At 33.1% G+C, this 18,508-nt stretch overlaps 1 protein-coding gene across 3 annotated transcripts in view; it reads left to right on the forward strand.

Moving 5' to 3' along the window:
* The window catches only part of SLC39A9 (solute carrier family 39 member 9), a 36,361-nt gene extending 18,692 nt beyond the window's left edge, over positions 1-17,669 (forward strand). For 2 of the 3 annotated variants that reach the window (XM_074290481.1, XM_074290479.1), the window contains exons 3-7: positions 5,734-5,931; positions 7,557-7,625; positions 8,538-8,623; positions 9,762-9,896; positions 15,100-17,669. In XM_074290481.1, coding sequence (XP_074146582.1) covers positions 5,734-5,931; positions 7,557-7,625; positions 8,538-8,623; positions 9,762-9,896; positions 15,100-15,330 — 719 coding nt within the window. In that variant the 3' untranslated portion in view covers positions 15,331-17,669. Of the gene's footprint in view, positions 1-5,733; positions 5,932-7,556; positions 7,626-8,537; positions 8,624-9,761; positions 9,897-12,443; positions 12,592-15,099 lie in introns of those variants that run through there. The other variant, XM_074290480.1, reaches the window with a different exon arrangement.
* Positions 17,670-18,508: the final 839 nt, after the last annotated feature.

Below are 18,508 nucleotides of genomic sequence, written 5' to 3' on the forward strand. Positions count from 1 at the left end.
AAGTTCTGGAGGGAAAAATGAGGGAGGTGACCTTCCACAGTCCTCCTTCACTTGTCATGGCATCACTTCCTGATGTCATGGTCCTCTTCAAGAACAAAAGACAAACAACAACAGAGGACATTATAAATTCAGAATAAAAAAAGATAATTTCAAGAACTTCCAAAATATCTGAGGTAAAAAACAAGTCAGTACATTTAGACCACAACTTAAAAAGAAATTTAAAAAAATTATTGTCAGCTATGTTCCTACAGAATTTTTTGGGTCAAAGAGGGGAACTTTTAAGGACTTACAGATTTAAGTTGTGTTACTTTGGATGATAACTTTTTTATTGAATTTTTTTTTCTTTTGTTTCATTAGATTTGTTTAAGTCCATGATACCTTAATAAAATGATTTTGATTCAGAATGTAATAAAATGTTTTTTTTTTCCACTTCTAAAACAAATAATCATCATTGTGACTTTCCCATTCCAAATGCCTCAATGTTTCAGCACTTTTGTCTGTAGATTGACCAGAGCTTAGAACAAAGATTGGGTTAACTCACTATATTCTCATTTTCTATTTATGTATCATAGTAGTATTCCTCAGGATTTAAAAAAAAGGTCTTTGATTACATGTTCCTATCTGTTACCAGTGTTTCTTTCTAGACATTATAATCTTAGTTATAAAGTGGTTCTTTGGGAGCTCATGCATACCATACCAGACCCATCTCAGTGCTCTACAACTGTAGTAAGAGTGACCAAACTTAAGTAAACAGAAACTACCGAGCTATCCTTTTAAGCACTCCTTTGGAGTAGCACAAATTTTGAGAACTTCTTTAGAGTTTAACTGCAATAGTGCCAATTTTATTGTCTTAACTGGATTTTGAAACCACTGTGGGGAAAAAAGGCACACATAACAGGAAAGCAATGGATGAAATAAAAGTTAATTTTCAAAATTAATAAATAAAATCTAGGTTTAGGCTAAAGCCAAGATCACGGAAATCTGACCTTCATAACAGTCTGAACAATGCCTTACTTATATCTTCACTATTGATTAATTTGTATAGGCTATTAAGTTTTATTACTTTTCCAAATGTGTTTTGATAACCATATCAAACCATGTCATATTCTTTAAAGCAGTGATTTATCTTTTTGTAATTTTTTGTAGTGTTTTCATGTACCTTTAATTTTTAAAAAATTTTAAATAATAAAGGTAATAACCATAAACAAAAACATTCACAAAAACATATATAACAAAGGCATAATCTTACGTAAAACCCAAAATGCTTTTTACTCTATTCTCCTCCAGATCTTCCTAAAAATCTCACTACATTTGGATCTGTTTTTCTTCCTATTTTCTATAGTTTGTATACATTTCTGGTTCTTGCTATACCTTTAAAATCTTGACACTGTTAGTGTTTTATATTTAGTGCCTGTCAAATCATTAAGAAAAAGATTACACTCTCCACATCCTATTCTGTTGTGAATCTATTAAAATATGATTAAGTGATGGGAGCATAGGATTTCTTCTATTCCCCACTCATTTCTCCCTTCTTTGACCCAAAGTTGATTAAGAGACACTAGATGAGTAAAATGGGAGTTCCTTACAACAGGATATTTAGGGATCAGTTAGTCAATAAAAAATTATTTAATAAAAATAGGCACTGGATAAAGACAAAAATGAAATAATCTTTACTCTCAAGTGGGTTAGATGCTTTGCAGGGAAACATGTGCATATATAAGTAAATACAAGGTAAATTTGATAAGAGAAAAAGCACTAGCATTTAGGAGAAATCAGACAAGATTTCATATGGAGCTAACATTTGAGCTCAGCTTTAAAAGAAGCAAGCAATTCTGAGTTCCAGTTTGGACATGTTGAGTTTGAGCTATCTTTGGTCATTGTCATTTGGAATTGTTTAATAGGCAATTGTTAATAAAAGTCATAAAGGATTTAAGCTTAGCAGAGAGGACTTTTTTGTTATAAGGAGTTCCTTTTTAACTTTCTGGTTTTTCATTGACCACCAGACAGTTGAGGAAGAGAGTTAAATTTGGACCTCTGTTCTAGAGAGGATAATTGAGCTCATAAAGTAGCTGAGATCACCAAGAGAGAAGATGTAGGGGGGGAAACAAAGAACAAACAGAACTTTGAGGAGGACCTACAATTCAAGAATGAGACATGGATGATGATCTATTAAAAGAAACTGAAAAGAAAATAAGATAGAGCAGTGTCATTAAAATCAAGAGGGGGAAAAAAGGAGCATTCAGTAGAAGAGAATATCCAGTAGTGCCAGATTCAAAAGGGAAAACTGAGGGAAAAGCCCTCAGATTTGGCAATTTCATTGAAAACTTTGAAGAGATAAGAATGGGAAGTCAAATGGAAAGGGGTTGAGAAGTAAAATGGAAAAAAACTAGAGGTAACTTGTCTAGACACTTTCCACCCCTTCCTCCTTCCTTCCTTCCTAACCCCACAAGGCCCAGGATTTCACTGTAAATTAAAAGAAATATGGAAGAATAGCTTGGAGATTGGGGGTAGGGGGTGATAGGAAGAAATAATTAGTACCTATAATACACAAATTATTCTAAAAAATTGACAAAGTACCCTACCAGAAACTTTTTATAATGTAATTATAGTCCTAATACCTAAATAAGGTAAGGATAAACACAGAAGAGAAACTAGAGATCAATGCCATTAAAGAATGTCAATTAAACATTTTAAAACAATATCCTGTTGAACCAGCTATTGCATTTTTTTCCAAAAAATCATTGTGACTCAAGTGAGATTTATAACAGATGTAAGGATGGTGATGATTCAGTATTAGCAATACTATTATATTAAATTACTAATTAAAATACTAATATATTAAAAACAAAAGCATCTAGAACTACATGGTCATCTCAATAGAGGCCAAAAAAAAAAAAATCACAAAGTTTATTTATGTTAAAAGCCCTACAAAGTATAGTCCTAGAGGAGTAGAGGGACTTTTTTTTTTTTTTAAATATTAAAAAAAAAATCTATCTAAATGTAGAAGCAAGTATTATATGCAATGGAGGTACACTAGAATCTCTTCCAGTAAGTACAGAAATAAAGCATAATTATTTGATATAGTTCTGGAAATGCCATATCAACTAGAATAAGAAGAGAGTGAAATCAAGGCATGAAATGAAATAGATAAAAGAAATGAAAAGATTAAAGCTAAAACTACCCTATTTACTGATGACATAATGGTTTACAATGCCAGGCACTTAGTGGCACTTAATAAATGTTTATTGCTTGATTGATTACTTGAAGATACTAATTAAGACAACTAATAGTTGCAGCAAAGTAAACAAAATCAAAGAATTAATAGAAAGTTAAATTCCATTCCAAGTAACTACAAAATGCATAAAATATATGGGTATTGATCTACCAAAACACATAAAAGACTTGTAAAGATTCAATTACCAAGTGCTCTTTAAAGAGACAAAGAATAACTTAAATACTTGGTGGGTTATTCGGTACTTATTTATGTCTAATAATAATAATAATAATGGCTAATATGATCAAAAACAACAATGCAGTTCAAATTAGTTTACACTTTTAAGGTTTACCAATCATTTCCAAGGGAGTGTTTTATAAAACTTGACAAAATAGTAAAATTCATTTGAAAAAACAAAAGATATGTAGAATATCAGAGGAATATTTATTACTACTTATTTCTGCTGTTTTAACATGGTATGTGTTTTAATAAAATCTGAGTTTTAAATGAACTCTTCTGCTTATTGTGCTTACTACTAATGATAATTGTTAATATAATAGACTGGGTTGATTCTAAGGAAAATTATGTTATGGGAAAAATTTATTTTTAGTACCCTGAAACCTCTTCCTTTTCTCCACCTCTCTCCCCTTCCTTGAAGAAAGCTGTACACATTGCAATTACCTAATTAGACTTACTTTCCTTGTCCACAGTTATCCCATATTAATAGAATAACTTGGAGTTTAATCTTGGTAATTAAGTAAACTTAATTTTATATACATATATACATAAAATATAATAAAAATTAACATTAAAATCTTTCCAAGCATATTTGAATTTTGGAAAAAAAATGTTGAAAGCAATAACTTGAACACACAGCAGTCTTTTCAAAAATGGAGAAAGATTTGGGTGGTTTACCCTTGTAATAATCAGATAGATGGCCACTAATTACGAACCTGGTTCTTCTAGGGGAGTATGATTGTCCTTGATATATTTTTTAATAAATTGTTAGAGTAATGTTCAAAATAATTCACATCCTTTTTGCCCCCTTAATTTATACTGGTCCATGAGATTATTTTTTAATACAATACAATACAATACAATACAAATATTATGTGCCTTCCCTAGCTAGAGAAATGTTAATATAAAGCAAATCATGTACAACTATGCAGGAATTTTATCCTCAAATTGTCCTAATAAGATTTGATTTGTGTGTGTGTATGTGTTATTTGTATATTGTAATTTTGTTCAGAAGTTTTGAGCATTGACTAAGACTATTTATCCAGTAGTAATACTGTTTCAGGCTTTGATGATAGTCTTATTCTTCATTTGAGTATATTTTTTCTTTTAGTAATATGTAGATACTTGCATAAATGCATATCTTAACGTTTAGCTATTTTATCAAAGATTATAAACTGTTCAGAGCCTTAATCTGTATTTTATGTTATTTGATTACTTGTGCCCAAATCTCAGCTATCATAGTATATTTATGGACATTGATTGAAGAACCCAGAATCTCTTCAAATCTCTCTCTTTTTTTTAATCCTTAAACAATTACAAAAATATAAAGGCTTCATATTTGCTGACTCCTTCTTTTGTTCCCTTCTAAAAAGAACACTTGGAGCAATAAAGACTACTTAAATCTAAGTTTTAATCCTCGGGACTATTACCATCTTTTATCAAAAAGGATAACAGTTCCATTTTGATGCTAATTGAACTTCTTGTTTTTGCTTTTTAATTGCCCATTCTATTAGCCTATTAATGAATTCAGTGAGATATGAAGCATTTGGTTCCTGAAGAGTTTGCATACAAGTTACTAGATAGATGGGTGTTTAATAGATTTTTTTGCCTTCATTTGCTACAATTCAGAATCCCCAAGAATAAAAATGTTTCTTGACAGGATAGAATTTGATCTAGAGGATGTTTCTCTTTTTTCTTCTTATATTCAGCTAATGAATGGTATCTGAAATTATTCACTGCACAATATTAAAACTAACAGAGCCATTGAAGGTCATTCTTCATTTTATAGATGAGGAAACAAGTATAAAGAGCTTAAATGGTTCCCCTAAGCTTATAGCTTTGAGAACTGAAAACTGATCATTTGCTTTTCATTTTTTATGTCACCTGGAAGTAATAATTATTAATTGATTCTGTTCTTCACTTGACAAATATCTCAATTAGAGTAAAGCTTTCCATAATTTTAAACCAGACATTAGCATAATTTTATCTTGATGTTTAATCTTGAATGTTAATGGCTGTTGGGAAGTGTTATAGATTCCTTGCTCCCTTGTGAGTTTGTTTCTCTATTCCAAGTTTTGGAAATACTGTGGACAAACAATTGTTTTTCCATATAGAACAAAACTTGAAAATTTCAGTTTCTCAGACTTGTTAGTTGAGGCACTTTGTTTAGATGGGTTACAGCATAAATGTTTTGGGGGACAGATCTGGAATAAAAATACAGGAAAATAAATGCCTCTTCTTTTGCATCTTTTCCTTCCCACTTTTTATTTATTCTGCATTAGGAAAGCACCACCAGGTCAATGAGGCACAGAATGTGATTGCATCAGACAAAGCAGTAGAAAAACCACTTGTACATGAACATGAGCACAGCCATGATCACACAAGATTACATGCATATATTGGTGTTTCCCTCGTCTTAGGCTTTGTCTTTATGCTGCTGGTGGACCAGATTGGTAGTTCTCATATGCATTCTACAGAAGGTAAGTGACCTTAGGTTTGCTCTGGAAACTGTCTAAATAATTAAATGATTTAGGTGGGAAAATCACAAATAAATTATATTCTGATTTGTGTTAAGAAAATCTTTTAGAACATCATTTTCTTACTTTGGTTCCAGGGAAATCTTTATTTGAGGGAGGAGCTGTTGAAATGGGATATATTGACAGAACAAAACTTTCAGCTGTTTTATTTAAATTAAAACTGTCACATTATTGAGGTGATTCTAAGGTCTAGAACAGATTTTGTGAACCTGGCTTCCATAGTAGATGATGTTTCAATATGATTCATTTCTTATTTTATATATTTAAAAATATTTTAAGAAATCTGTAGTTTTTATCAAGCTGACAAAGGGGTCCATGACATGTAAAAAATTAAGAATCTTTGGTTTAGAATTTTCTATCTCCTTGAATTTGCTATTGTTCCACTCCATTCCTATTTCAGTGAGGAAGAATAGAGGACTAAGACGATTAACATGGCTGGAATAGAGAATTCAAAAGTAGTAAAAATAAATATTGACTAGTAAAATAATAGAGGATTTAAATGTGAAGCCAGAAAGTTTAGATTAGTCCTGAAGAACATTAGGAATCTATTGCAATCTCTTAAGAAATGAAGTGCAATAAAAAGGTGTTTTAGAAAAATGAATTGTGATTGTGGCGGGTAGAGGAGGGGAGTATAAAAAGAAAGGAAGTGATGAAAAAGAGACCTAGGATGCCTCTGACAGAAATGGGGAAATTAGAAAGAAAAGGAGGCTGTATCTTGAATGAGTTTGAGATGACTGTGGGACAGATAGTGAAGAGGGTATCATTTAAGAATTATAGCATAGGAATTCAGGTGACGAATATAGATATAAATGAAATTAAGATTGAAACAGTGAACCTTCTTAAAGTGAAAAAGAAAGATGTTTAGCATTAGGAATGCTAATAGGGGTTGGAGTAAAAATAGCACATGAGATTAGTTAGAGCCAGTACGACATAGAAACTTGTGATTAAAACCATATAGTTTTCTAACATTCTTTGATTCTAAAGAAATATTAGAAATAGAAAAACAATCCCAAAAAATGAAAACATTTAAATAATTGTTTGTGAGCATTGGTGACCCTATTTTGAAAAGAATGGTGAGAGAACACATTTTTAAGGAAGAAAAAGTAAAGTAGAAGCTCTTAATGAAATGTCTTACTTGAAGAGTTTCATTATCAAAAGAAGAGAGATGGGATTGTGTCTGTGTATTTTAAGAAAGACATTTCAGAATTTTTTTAAAGGACTCAGTGGAAACAAATAGTGTCTTAAGGTTACAGAGTACTTTCTTCACAATGTGCAAAATAGGTACTACAAATACTATTATTCCTTTTTTATAGGTAGGAAAAGTCTGGTTTCTGAAAGAAGTATGAAGTACCTTGCTTATGTTACACATTTAATTTAGTTTTGGAATGCGAACTTAACTCAAATCTTCTAATAAGTATCATAACTAATATTGTATGCTCTTTCTTCCATATTATAAGAAAGAATCTAATTAGTTCCTCTCACAAATATTTATTTTTATCTCTAAACCAACATTATATCAGTTCGTAGTTCATCTTCCTTAAGAAATGCCATTCTCATTTTAATTTCAGATCCAGAAGCAGTTCGATCCAACAATTCCAAAATCACTACCACATTGGGCCTTGTAGTTCATGCTGCAGGTAGGAGGATTGAACCCCAAACTCCTATGTGTAAATGGAATACCAATGGGATTACTGACCGAGTTTTCCGTTTGTTAATATTCAGTTTACATACACATACAGAATATAATTTTAAAGGATCGATAAGTGAGATATTCTTTTGGTGAAATAAAGAATGTGGAGTTCTGGTTCCCTGATTTTATTTTTCCATCTGTAAAATAAACTGACATGCTCATGGGCAAACATTAGAAATTACTCTGTTTATCAGAAACTGCCATCTAAATCATGTACAAAGACCTACAAGTTCTTTCTCCCTTCACCTTTTTCTTCAGGTCCTCCACCTGCTTACCCTAGAAAGATGCACAAAAGCTTCCATGTATTTCAGCATGATACATCAAAATTAGTTCTCAACAAAGACTTAGCTATGAGATTTAGGTATTGTTGGGGAATGCTCCAGAATGAAAGTCTGATACTACTTCATTCCAGGTTTTTCCTGATAACTACTTTCAAACCGTAACTTTTAACAATAGAGTGGGAATCTTTTGAAATAGCGAGTTACAGTAAAGCCCTTCCTAGCAGGTGATAAGAGAGGGCTCATTTGAGAATCTTCACATTAGAGCTTTTCAATTTGACAAACTCATTTTGAAAAAATGGAAACTAATTCCATTTGATATACACTTTAGGTCATATATAAAAAGATAAATAAATATACATGTACATACATATAAAGAATGTACTGATTTAATGTTTAAGGATCAATGAGAGATATTCTTCTGATGAAATAAAGAATTTAAAGTTCTGGCTGCCTAACTTTGTTTTCCAAATGTAAAATAAAATAAATAAAAGTCTTTCTTTTAGTTACTCATTTCATGAATAATCTTTGGACTGATTTATGCACTTGAATATTTTTCTGTTTCATTTTTATATACTCAGCTGATGGTGTTGCTTTGGGAGCAGCAGCTTCTACTTCACAAACTAGTGTCCAGCTAATTGTATTTGTGGCAATAATGCTACATAAGGTAAGTATTTGGGGTGAGATTTGATATCAAATGAGTTTATATTTAAAATTACTTTGCCAGGGAACATTAATTATTCTGATTTGTGAAACTTAAGTGCAATAGTAGAGCTGAAATGATAGGGATTCTTTTGGGGATGGCCATTATTTGTTAGAAAATTGTAAAAAGGTTATATAATCTTTAATTTTGTTCAGTATCATGGCAACTTTTAATACTTATATTTTAAAATTATATCAAATAACTAAACTTGCTTAGTAACTATAGTTATCCCTTCTACATTGTAACTTTCCCCATTGTGGTTTCAATATATAATGAATCAGTGTAAGAAACTAAGTGGGAAATATAGCATTTCCCCTCTTTCTGTTATCCTTTGCTTGCATTTTTGTTTTCATTCTCAGCTTTTTCTTTCTTTCTAGATCCGATTTTTCTTGTGCAGCAAGATAATTGCATAATTATGCCTACATATATTGGATTTAACATATTTAACATGTATTAGACTACTTGCCTTCTAGGGGAGGGGAGGGGGGAAAGAGGGGAAAAGTTGGAACAGGAGATTTTGCAAGGGTCAATGTTGAAAAATTACCCATGCATATGTTTTGTAAATAAAAAGCTATAAGAAAAAAAAAAAGAAAGGCATAGCAAATTAGATATAATAGATTTGCAGTTCCATATACAGTCATCTTTTTTATTGCACTATGTTATAGAAATGCTTGTTTTGTTTCATAAATAAAAATAAAAAGCATTTAGAAATGGGAAAAAAAAAGAAATTAAGTGGGGAATGTGGGGGAAGTTTTGCAAAAGCCTCAGATTACACACAAATGCCAGCAGACAACACAGAAAAAAGTTTAGAAACTCAGAAATTCATTAAATTTATCTGTGAAACTGAAACACTTCTCTGGTACTAAAGGAAGGCCAAAACATTTTATTCAGATTTTCCAGATCACAGAGATGCTATGATTCTAATCCTCTCAATGTGGAAGGGATAACTATTGATTTATTTAAGTTAATTAATGAAAAAAATTAATAATCATTCCTATTTGTCCCATCAGATGGAAAAGCTATGTTTGTCAGAGGTCATGCAAAAACTTCAGAACTTCGGAGAAATAAAATTTCTAGTAGGTAACTAGAATTTTTCTTCCAGGCACCAGCTGCCTTTGGCCTGGTTTCCTTCTTAATGCATGCTGGACTGGAACGAAACCGAATCAGAAAGCATTTGTTGGTCTTTGCACTGGCAGCACCTGTTATGGCCATGGTGACATACTTAGGGCTAAGTAAGGTAAGTACATCTTCTTTCTACTTCTCATTATGGAAAATTGTTTTCCAGATGAAAGAATATGATTCTTTTATTACCTTACTTCAGCAGTTATAGGAAGATTTGCAAACTATGATTATACTGCATTAAATTTTCCAAGGAGTAATTTTTCAGTTAAATTACCTGGTCAGAACTAAGACCTGGAAACATAGTCTTTAATAATAATAATTCACTGGAGAATTATGGAAAGGTGATAGAATATCTTGGCAAATTGCAAGCTCTCCAGATTTTCCCCATCAATAGAACAAATTTGTGTCTCAGGGCAATTACACTGGTGAAAAATCAAGAAGACTTGGGGTAGAACAGAGATCCTCCAGGTACAACCCTAGAAGATTTGAAGACCAACTTCAAGCCAAAGATTAATCTCTTTGAAGTGCAAACTTCTCCAGGCTAGCTCCAGAAAAACATCAAATGGGGAGCCACAGAAACTTATGGACAGTGTAAGGAGTAGGGGGTCTGAGTCTAGGAAGACCCAAGTGAACCTTGGTTGATTGGGAATGCTACCAATGCTGCAGGAACAAAGCTCTGGGTGAGAAGGAAACAGTACCAGGTGAATGCACAGGCAGTGGGGCAGAGTCTTAGTATATGTGCTAGAAAGTGGAGCTCTTGGTTAGAGGTTCTAGGTCAGAGTGGAGAGCTCAAGTAAAACTTGAGGCACCATTTCCCCCTACCCCATGATTAAAGATGTTTACATTTTAATGTGTCTTATGGGGGGAAAAATGAACCAGCAAAGAAGAACCCTACCATAGAAAAACTATAGAAATAGGGAATACCAGGAGTCCTCTTCAGAAGCGGCCACTGAAATAAAAAGAGCTGTCCCAGAGAGTAAGAAATGGGAAATGGCTCCCTGCCCGGGGAAAATTTTATAGAACTCAAAAAAGAATTTAAAAGTCAAATGAGATAAGAAAAACTAATAATAATAATAATAACAACCAAGAAAAACTAGAAGATTATGGAGGGGGGGAGTTCATCAACTAAAAAAGGAGATACAGTCTCGATAATGAAAATAACTCTTTGAAAATTAGAATTGGATAAGGGGAAGCCAGTGAAGCAATGAGAGACCAAGAAATAACAAAACAAATTTTAAAGAATGAAAAAATAGAACAGGATGTGAAACATCTTGTAAGAAAAATAACAGATTTGGAGAATAGGCCAAGAGGAAAAAATGTAAGAATAATTGCACTAGCTGAAAGTTGTGACTAAAAAAAGAACCTTGATGCAATAATGCAAGAAATAATCCAAGAAAATTGTCTTGGAGTGGTAGACATGAGGGGAAAGAAGAAATAGAAAAAAATCCACTGATCACTACCTCAAAGAGATCCTTTATGGAAAATACAGGAATATTATTGTCAGAGAAAATTTTGCAAGAAACAAGGAAAAAACATTTCAAATATGCTGGAGCCTCAATTAGAATTATATGGGACTTAATCAACAGCCACAGTAAAAGACCACAAAGCAACTGGACCTACAACCAAAAATAATCATATCCAGTAAAGTTACTTAATATAATATTGAATGAGAAAAAAATGGACATTCAATGAACTTGCAAATTTTCAGGACTTTCTATCAAGTAAAACTGAACTACATAGAAAATTTAACATTATAAGAACCAATATTCAAGATCAATTTCAAGGAACTCAGCATGAATAAATGGTGTATGTTTTTTTAGATGAGAAATGTATATCATGTTTAAAATTGACATCAACAATAGGTAGTTCAAAAGAAAGATTGAGGCAGAGTTAAGGTAAAAATAATCATGTTATTTAAATGAGGTGAGGAGCAGAATAGACACAGTGGTATTAGAGGGAGAAGGAGGACTCATAGTTCTGAAAACCTTAGTCATATAGAGAATGGGTTAAATAGGTAACACTACATATATACCATGAAGGGTATAGCACCCTCCAAAATCTAAAGAAATAAGGTGGGGGAGGCATGGAAGGACAGAGAGGCAAGGATGAGGGAATAAGGTAAGAACAAATGGACCCATGAGTGGGAGAGATTAATAGACAAGTTAAGGAGCAGAATTAAAGCAAAGAGTCAGCAGGCATAGGAAAGATATGTGAGAGGGAGGGCAGGTGTGGATGTATGTGTATGTGTATATCTACATATGAATACATAAATGTATCCTTTCTTAACTATAGATTTCTGGGGGGGGGGGATAAAAGAGAAGGAAAAAGAAGAAAGTAAAAAGATGCTTAGCAGAGAACAAAATTTATAAGAAAGTAAAGAAAAATGGACACATGAATATAATTTCTTCTATTAATATGTGTACTTTGTTGAACTGGTAATTTGTTATATATTTTGAATCCTCCCTGATGTTCTGCTGAGCACATGATAATGTTCTCTTTTGGTTTTTTATTTTGTTTTGTATTCCTTTTCTATTTTTCTTTTTTCTCATTCTGTTTTTCTTTTTCAATAAAATAAACAAAATTTAAAATTAAAATAAGAATAATTCACATTAATATAGTGCTTTAATCAGTCGATAAATATTTATTAAGTGCCTGTTAGCAGGATATGGAAAGAGACCGAAGACAGTCCCTGACCTCAAGGAGCTCACAATGTTAATAGGAGAGATAAGAAGCAAACAAAAATATCAGTTATATACAAGCAAGCTGTATACAGGATAAATCGGAAATAATTAACAGAAGAAAGAGACTAAAATTAAGAGAAACAGCAGCTTCCAGGGAAGCCAAGAAACAGAGCAGGTATGGGGAACAGCCAGAGAAAATGCTTGGAGTTGAAAGATAGAAAAATAGAAAATCTTGTTTGTGGAACCTCCAGGAGGTCAGTGTTAAAGGATCGAAAATTATGTGTCAGGAAGTAAAGTGTAAGTAAAGAGATTGAAGGGGTGTTTATATCATAAGGATATGAAGGGTGTTAAGTATCAGAGCTCCTGGAAACAATAGGAAGCCACTAGAGATTTTTGAGTGGGGGGGGGTGACATGATCAAATCTACACTTTAGGAAAATCACTTTAGTGGCTGAATGGAGGATAGATTGGAGTGGAGAGAAATTTAAGGCAGGCAGATTCACTGGCAGGCTATTCTAATAATCCAGGAATGAGGTGATGAGAGCCTTCACTATTAATGCCATTGTCAGAGGAGACACTATTTTGAGAATAATGGCAAAGATGAAATTGATGGACCTTAGCAGCAGAGAGTAAAGAATATTAGATCTTCATTATTCTTACAGGATAGAGGTCTTAAATATGTAACTCAATATGCTTTATAACTTAGTATTACCTTAATAATTTTTAGTCTGTCTTCTCTTCCCCTCCTCTCCCTTATTAACAATATGATGAAATACTTAGATCTTTATTTGATAGAGTAGATGATTGAGCTTAGTGTTTACTGAACCCAGGGGCCTTGGAAAGCTTGGTGTTTAGTTTGATTTGATTGGAATCTTTTCTATAATCTTGTTCAGTTATTTGCTTCTTTCCTCCCCCCTTCCCCCCCCCCTCCTGAAAGAAAAGTATAGGTTTCTTTTGGAGTGGTGGATACAGCTGGGTAATTAATTAAAAGTTCTAGTTGATTGGATTCTTGTTGATTGGACTTCTGGGAATCATATATATATTCCCTTCACCAAGGCAAGCCATTCTGTTAACTACTCTCTAAAACTAAAAACTAAAAAGTTTACAAAGAAAGTATCGTATTGATAAAAGAAGCTTCCTCTTCTAAAATCACATGTCCAGCCCTTGTGTCTGTCACTATATCTGTTCCATAAACAACAGCTTGTAGTCCAAAAACTATTATTAAACTTTCATCAATCTTAGTATTCTCATTGTTTATGACTTTTCCTTTAGTGTTTTAGAGTTTTTTAAAAATTCTTGCATGGAAGAGAAATTTTGTCTGTAATTAAACTGTATTTTGTGAGAATTTTATAGCCTGTGTTCTTGGATAAACCAGGGAGAATCTCATTTATCAATTTAATCTGCTGCTACTAGGGGGAAAGAGGTGGGAGTTTGGAGGAGTGTCAAATAACTTGTGGTCAAACTGGAAAAAAGATGTATTGGCATATTAAGATGGAGTGTTCAACCTTGTAGCATCTTCAATTTCTCAGAATACAAATTAGATTACTATACCTCTTAAGGCCTACTTAAAGTATACTGTTAAGAACCTATCAGCAGCATTCTATGGCAATTCAGGATAGATCAATAAAAGCTTTCATAAGAAAGGCAAAAGTAGAGAAAGAAGGAATTATTCAATGGAAAATATTTATAATGCAACTAAGCAGCATTTGTTACCATAATGAAAAAATCTCCCTTTTCAAGGATGGAAATGATGACTAGATACTGATAGTTAAGATAGATAGTTGAGATACTTTTACAATTATTAAAGAAGTCCTTTTGGTCTAAGAAAGCAAGATTAAGAGAGCCACCAAGAGAAGGATAAAGGCATGACTCTTATTTAAGGAAAACAAATAGTTTTACAATAGTGGATAAGATCATTTGCTGGGCCACGTTCTTTTATAGTTATATGTAATATTTAGGAGAAATAAAATATTTTCACTGCAAGTTTTACTCAGTTTACCTGTAGCATTAATATTATTGTTAGCATTTATTTAGAGCTTTACGTAGCTCTCATTTTATCCTCACCATAGCTCTTGAGAAGTAGGTGCTATTATGGATCCCCATTTTACATTTGAGGAAACTGAGGCAAACAGTATTAAATGATTTAGGGTTACACATCTAGGAAGTGTCTGACCCTAAATTTAAGCTCCAGTCTTCCTGACTTCAGGTCTAGCTCTTCATCCACTGTGACTTTTCTGTCACCTAGCTGATTATTCTAGTCTACAAGTCTTTGTTTTAAAATTAAAAAATAAAAACAACTCTACAGTTCTGTAGTGGGCGTTTCATTCAGTGATAACTCTGGAATAAATATTTCTGTGTTGATAAAGTAGCATTAAAAATCTTTAAATTTATGTAAACATAAAGTTAAAATATATTAATTTGTTTTAAGTAGTTTTTTAAAAACTATGTATAGTGTGTGCTTCCAAATTCTGCTTTGGAAACTTTAATATGACTAGAAATTTATTCCATGATCATTTAGTTACTTGGTTCAGTGAGAGCTAATTATGAAGGATTTCTGGTTTCTTACTGTGATTTTTGTCTGACTACATAAATTTAATTCTAATTCTAATTAACATTCATTTTGTTTTATATTTCACAGAGCAGCAAAGAAGCCCTTTCAGAGGTCAATGCCACTGGAGTGGCCATGCTTTTCTCTGCTGGGACATTTCTGTATGTTGCTACAGTACACGTTCTCCCTGAAGTGGGAGGACTGGGTCACAGTCACAAGCCTGACTCTGCTGGAGGAAAAGGACTCAGCCGTCTAGAAGTGGTTGCTCTGGTTTGGGGTTGCCTCATTCCACTCATTTTGTCAATTGGACACCAGCATTAAATGTTCAGGTCCCAGCCTCTATCCTTGGTCTTTCAGAAATCTGATGTGGATAGCACATTACAGCTGCTCAGTTCCTCAGTTTGTTGTCTTACCTTGCCTAGTTCCGCCAATATTTCAGAAGCCCAGTGAGGATTGTGATGTAAAACTCAGAGTACTAGACATGCTTTGTAATATAAAAACATTACAAGTAACTATATAAATCCTTTGGTTATTTCATGTTTTTTAAAAGATCCCTTCATATTTGAGTTTTGGGGTTTTGATTTCTGTCTTCTCAGGAAAAATGAAATTTAGATTTCAAGGTAGAAGACTTAATTGCCCACCTTAAAATAATAATTATTGGAGGTAAAATATTCCGAACTTATCTTTTTATACTTGGATTAACACATATTGACCTCTTTAGTTTAAGGGATCTCTGAACTCACTTTTGTTTTTAACTTGGTCTTCACCGTTTTGACACTGGTGCTTATAACATCTATGTCCCATGCCTGAATTAAATGCTGAAAGGTAATTTAATTTAGGGTTTGTTGAAAGAGAAAGGAAAATGGTAAGTGAGTTCACAAAGAGGAAACAACTGGGTTAGCACAGGTTAGTAAGCAATGAAATACTTGCTTCTGCTTCTCTGCAGGAAAAGGTAAAATCCCAGGAAATGAAATATAGGGAAATTTCCTTATACTGAGCTGAACAGTCTTGTAAAATATTTTTCTCCAAGTTCCGCCTGAAAGAATCCTAGCCTTCAGCTGGGATTCCTGTGGAGCAACAGCACAGCTTTAGGTCCTCTCCAGGGACTTAGATTTGCAGAGCATCTTTAGAAATGAAGAGATACTAAACTTTAAACAAATTATGAATATTAAGGAGAGAGATCTCTGGATCATTTTTAAAGTTAGAATAATTTGAATTCCATGTTGTGAGTTTTCTTGTTTTTAAAAAGTATTAATGTTAGTAGAACAGCAGTCCCTATGGTAAAAATAAATGGTGCATCTTGAGAGTGCTAAGTATGCTTTAAGTAAGCATCTCTTGTGGTAAGGAAAAGTCATGATATAGCATAAATGAGAAGTGTTTTCCTTGTAATTAAAATCATGTCTCTTGATCTTTCCCACATTTGCCTCTGAGATAAAAGTTTCCTCTTAATTTCATAAAGACATTGTGCCCTTTTTCTTCTCCCCATTCTTTCCATAGTCAGTTCGGTGGTAGGGATGCTCATTAGTTCTACAGAATTTAGTTTTCATCAGGACAACCACTCTTTGGATTATGTTGAATCTCAGCTCTTACTCCATTCCCATTTCCTCCAGATAGGTAATTTTCATACAGTGCAAAATTATCTAAACCTTTAAATTACTTACCTTTTTATGGGAGATTTGACACAATAATTAAAATGCTGGACTTCTTTTTTTTTAGTAAGTTGTAACTGTTCAATAAGTATTCAGTGAGTTTCTGACCTCAAATCCTAACATTTCCCATATCAGTGCTCTGGATGTTTGGAGACCCCTTAATTCTTTGATAAGACTGGAAAATAAATGTTATTGTATTTTTAACTTTTAATTTTAATCCCAGATCCAAACATGTTATTATTTAAAGAGAAACAAGATTATTTTCTCCAGGAAATAAATTTTTTATCCCATAAAATTATATTTGGCACATAAGCTATAATATGCTTGTGATTTCTTTGCTAATTATTATTAATTATTATTAGCTATAGATAACGAGGATTTGTGAGCCCTCCAGGCTGCAGACCAAATACTGAGTTTATCTCCTCCCCATCCCCCTTGCATCACTTGAACTTAACTATTCAGAAGCTATTATATAGAAAATATGTGACTTTCTTAGCCAGACAAGATAGATATAAGGCCTCATCTTGTCCTTCAAAATTACTTGGTTGCCTTCAATTCTATCTGACATTGCACTTTTGCTATCAGATAAATTGCACAATTTTGGTATTTGGTTTGGATGGGAATTTTATCATCTAGCTCTTGTGCAGTGAATAGATATTCATTACTCTGCTGGCCAAAGACCCTTTCAGCAGTGCCTTGCCATCATCTTTATGAGTTTGGCTAGAATCTTGCTATGCAGGGCCTTGGACACGAACAAGGATTAAACTTTTCCAGATCTACCTTTATCTTCAACCTTAACATCAATCTTAACATTTGTCAGGATTTAATAGCTCCTAAGAACATTGTCTGTAGTTCTTCTTAGACTTTTGTTTTTCTGACCCAGGAATTCCTTGTCTTCATTCAAGGTCAGCAGATAAAAATAGCCATAATAAATTTGTAGAGCTCAAACACTTCATGCAGCAGAGCAATTTAACCAATATCTGTTGGTTTAAAAAAAAAGAAAGAAAGAAAGACAGACTACTAATGTGACACTTAACTGGGGGAGAGGTCATGATGATTTTAACTTAAATGATACATTTCAATTCTCTTTTTCCTTACTTTGATCTGCCTCTTTAAATGTGGATGCCTTACTACTATAATAGGTATTAAATCATTGACAATATGGAAGTTGCTGCCATGATTTTGGATGGAATTTCAGGCTACCAAAGAGATACATGATGAAAAGCATTGTTTTCCTACCAGTAGCCAAAGTTCATTTTAGTTGCAGTCTGGCTCCCTTTATGGTATGAGACTTTGCTCAGATCCAAGATTTTCTTTTGACTAGCAATTTAAATGAAAGTCTTTGAATCAAAATTATATCAAGTATTTTCAGGTAGCTATATATGAATTGCTACTTCTTTTTGAAGTATTGATCCTTTGGTGTTCAATTTGGTTCTGCTTTGATTTTCCATTGTTAGGTTGTTTTAGTGTAGACAGAGATTCTGCACTGAAATACTGAGTACTGGAAAATGCACTACCTTCAGAGGCTACATGCTCCTTTTTCTTTCCCCCACCCCTTTTCCCCTAACTCTGTGCTCACTACATCAGCCATTTTGCTCTATTTTTGTGTTTTTAGTCAATTGGGAAAGGAGGAAAAATGGCCGTTTAGAATATCCATTCCTTGTGGTAATAGAGAAAACTTTTTTCCCCACCAGCCTGGATATGCGCTGCCTGGTTTTTCCCTTTTAAGTAGATGAGAATTAGCAAGGACAACACACCAGCATCAGGCTATCTTAAGCAGCTGAAATACACAACATGTTGGTAGTGAGATGCTGACCACAGGATTTTGATGACTGTCTCAACACAAACCC

This window comes from Sminthopsis crassicaudata, chromosome 2 (assembly GCF_048593235.1).
Source record: "Sminthopsis crassicaudata isolate SCR6 chromosome 2, ASM4859323v1, whole genome shotgun sequence".
NCBI lineage: Eukaryota > Metazoa > Chordata > Mammalia > Dasyuromorphia > Dasyuridae > Sminthopsis > Sminthopsis crassicaudata.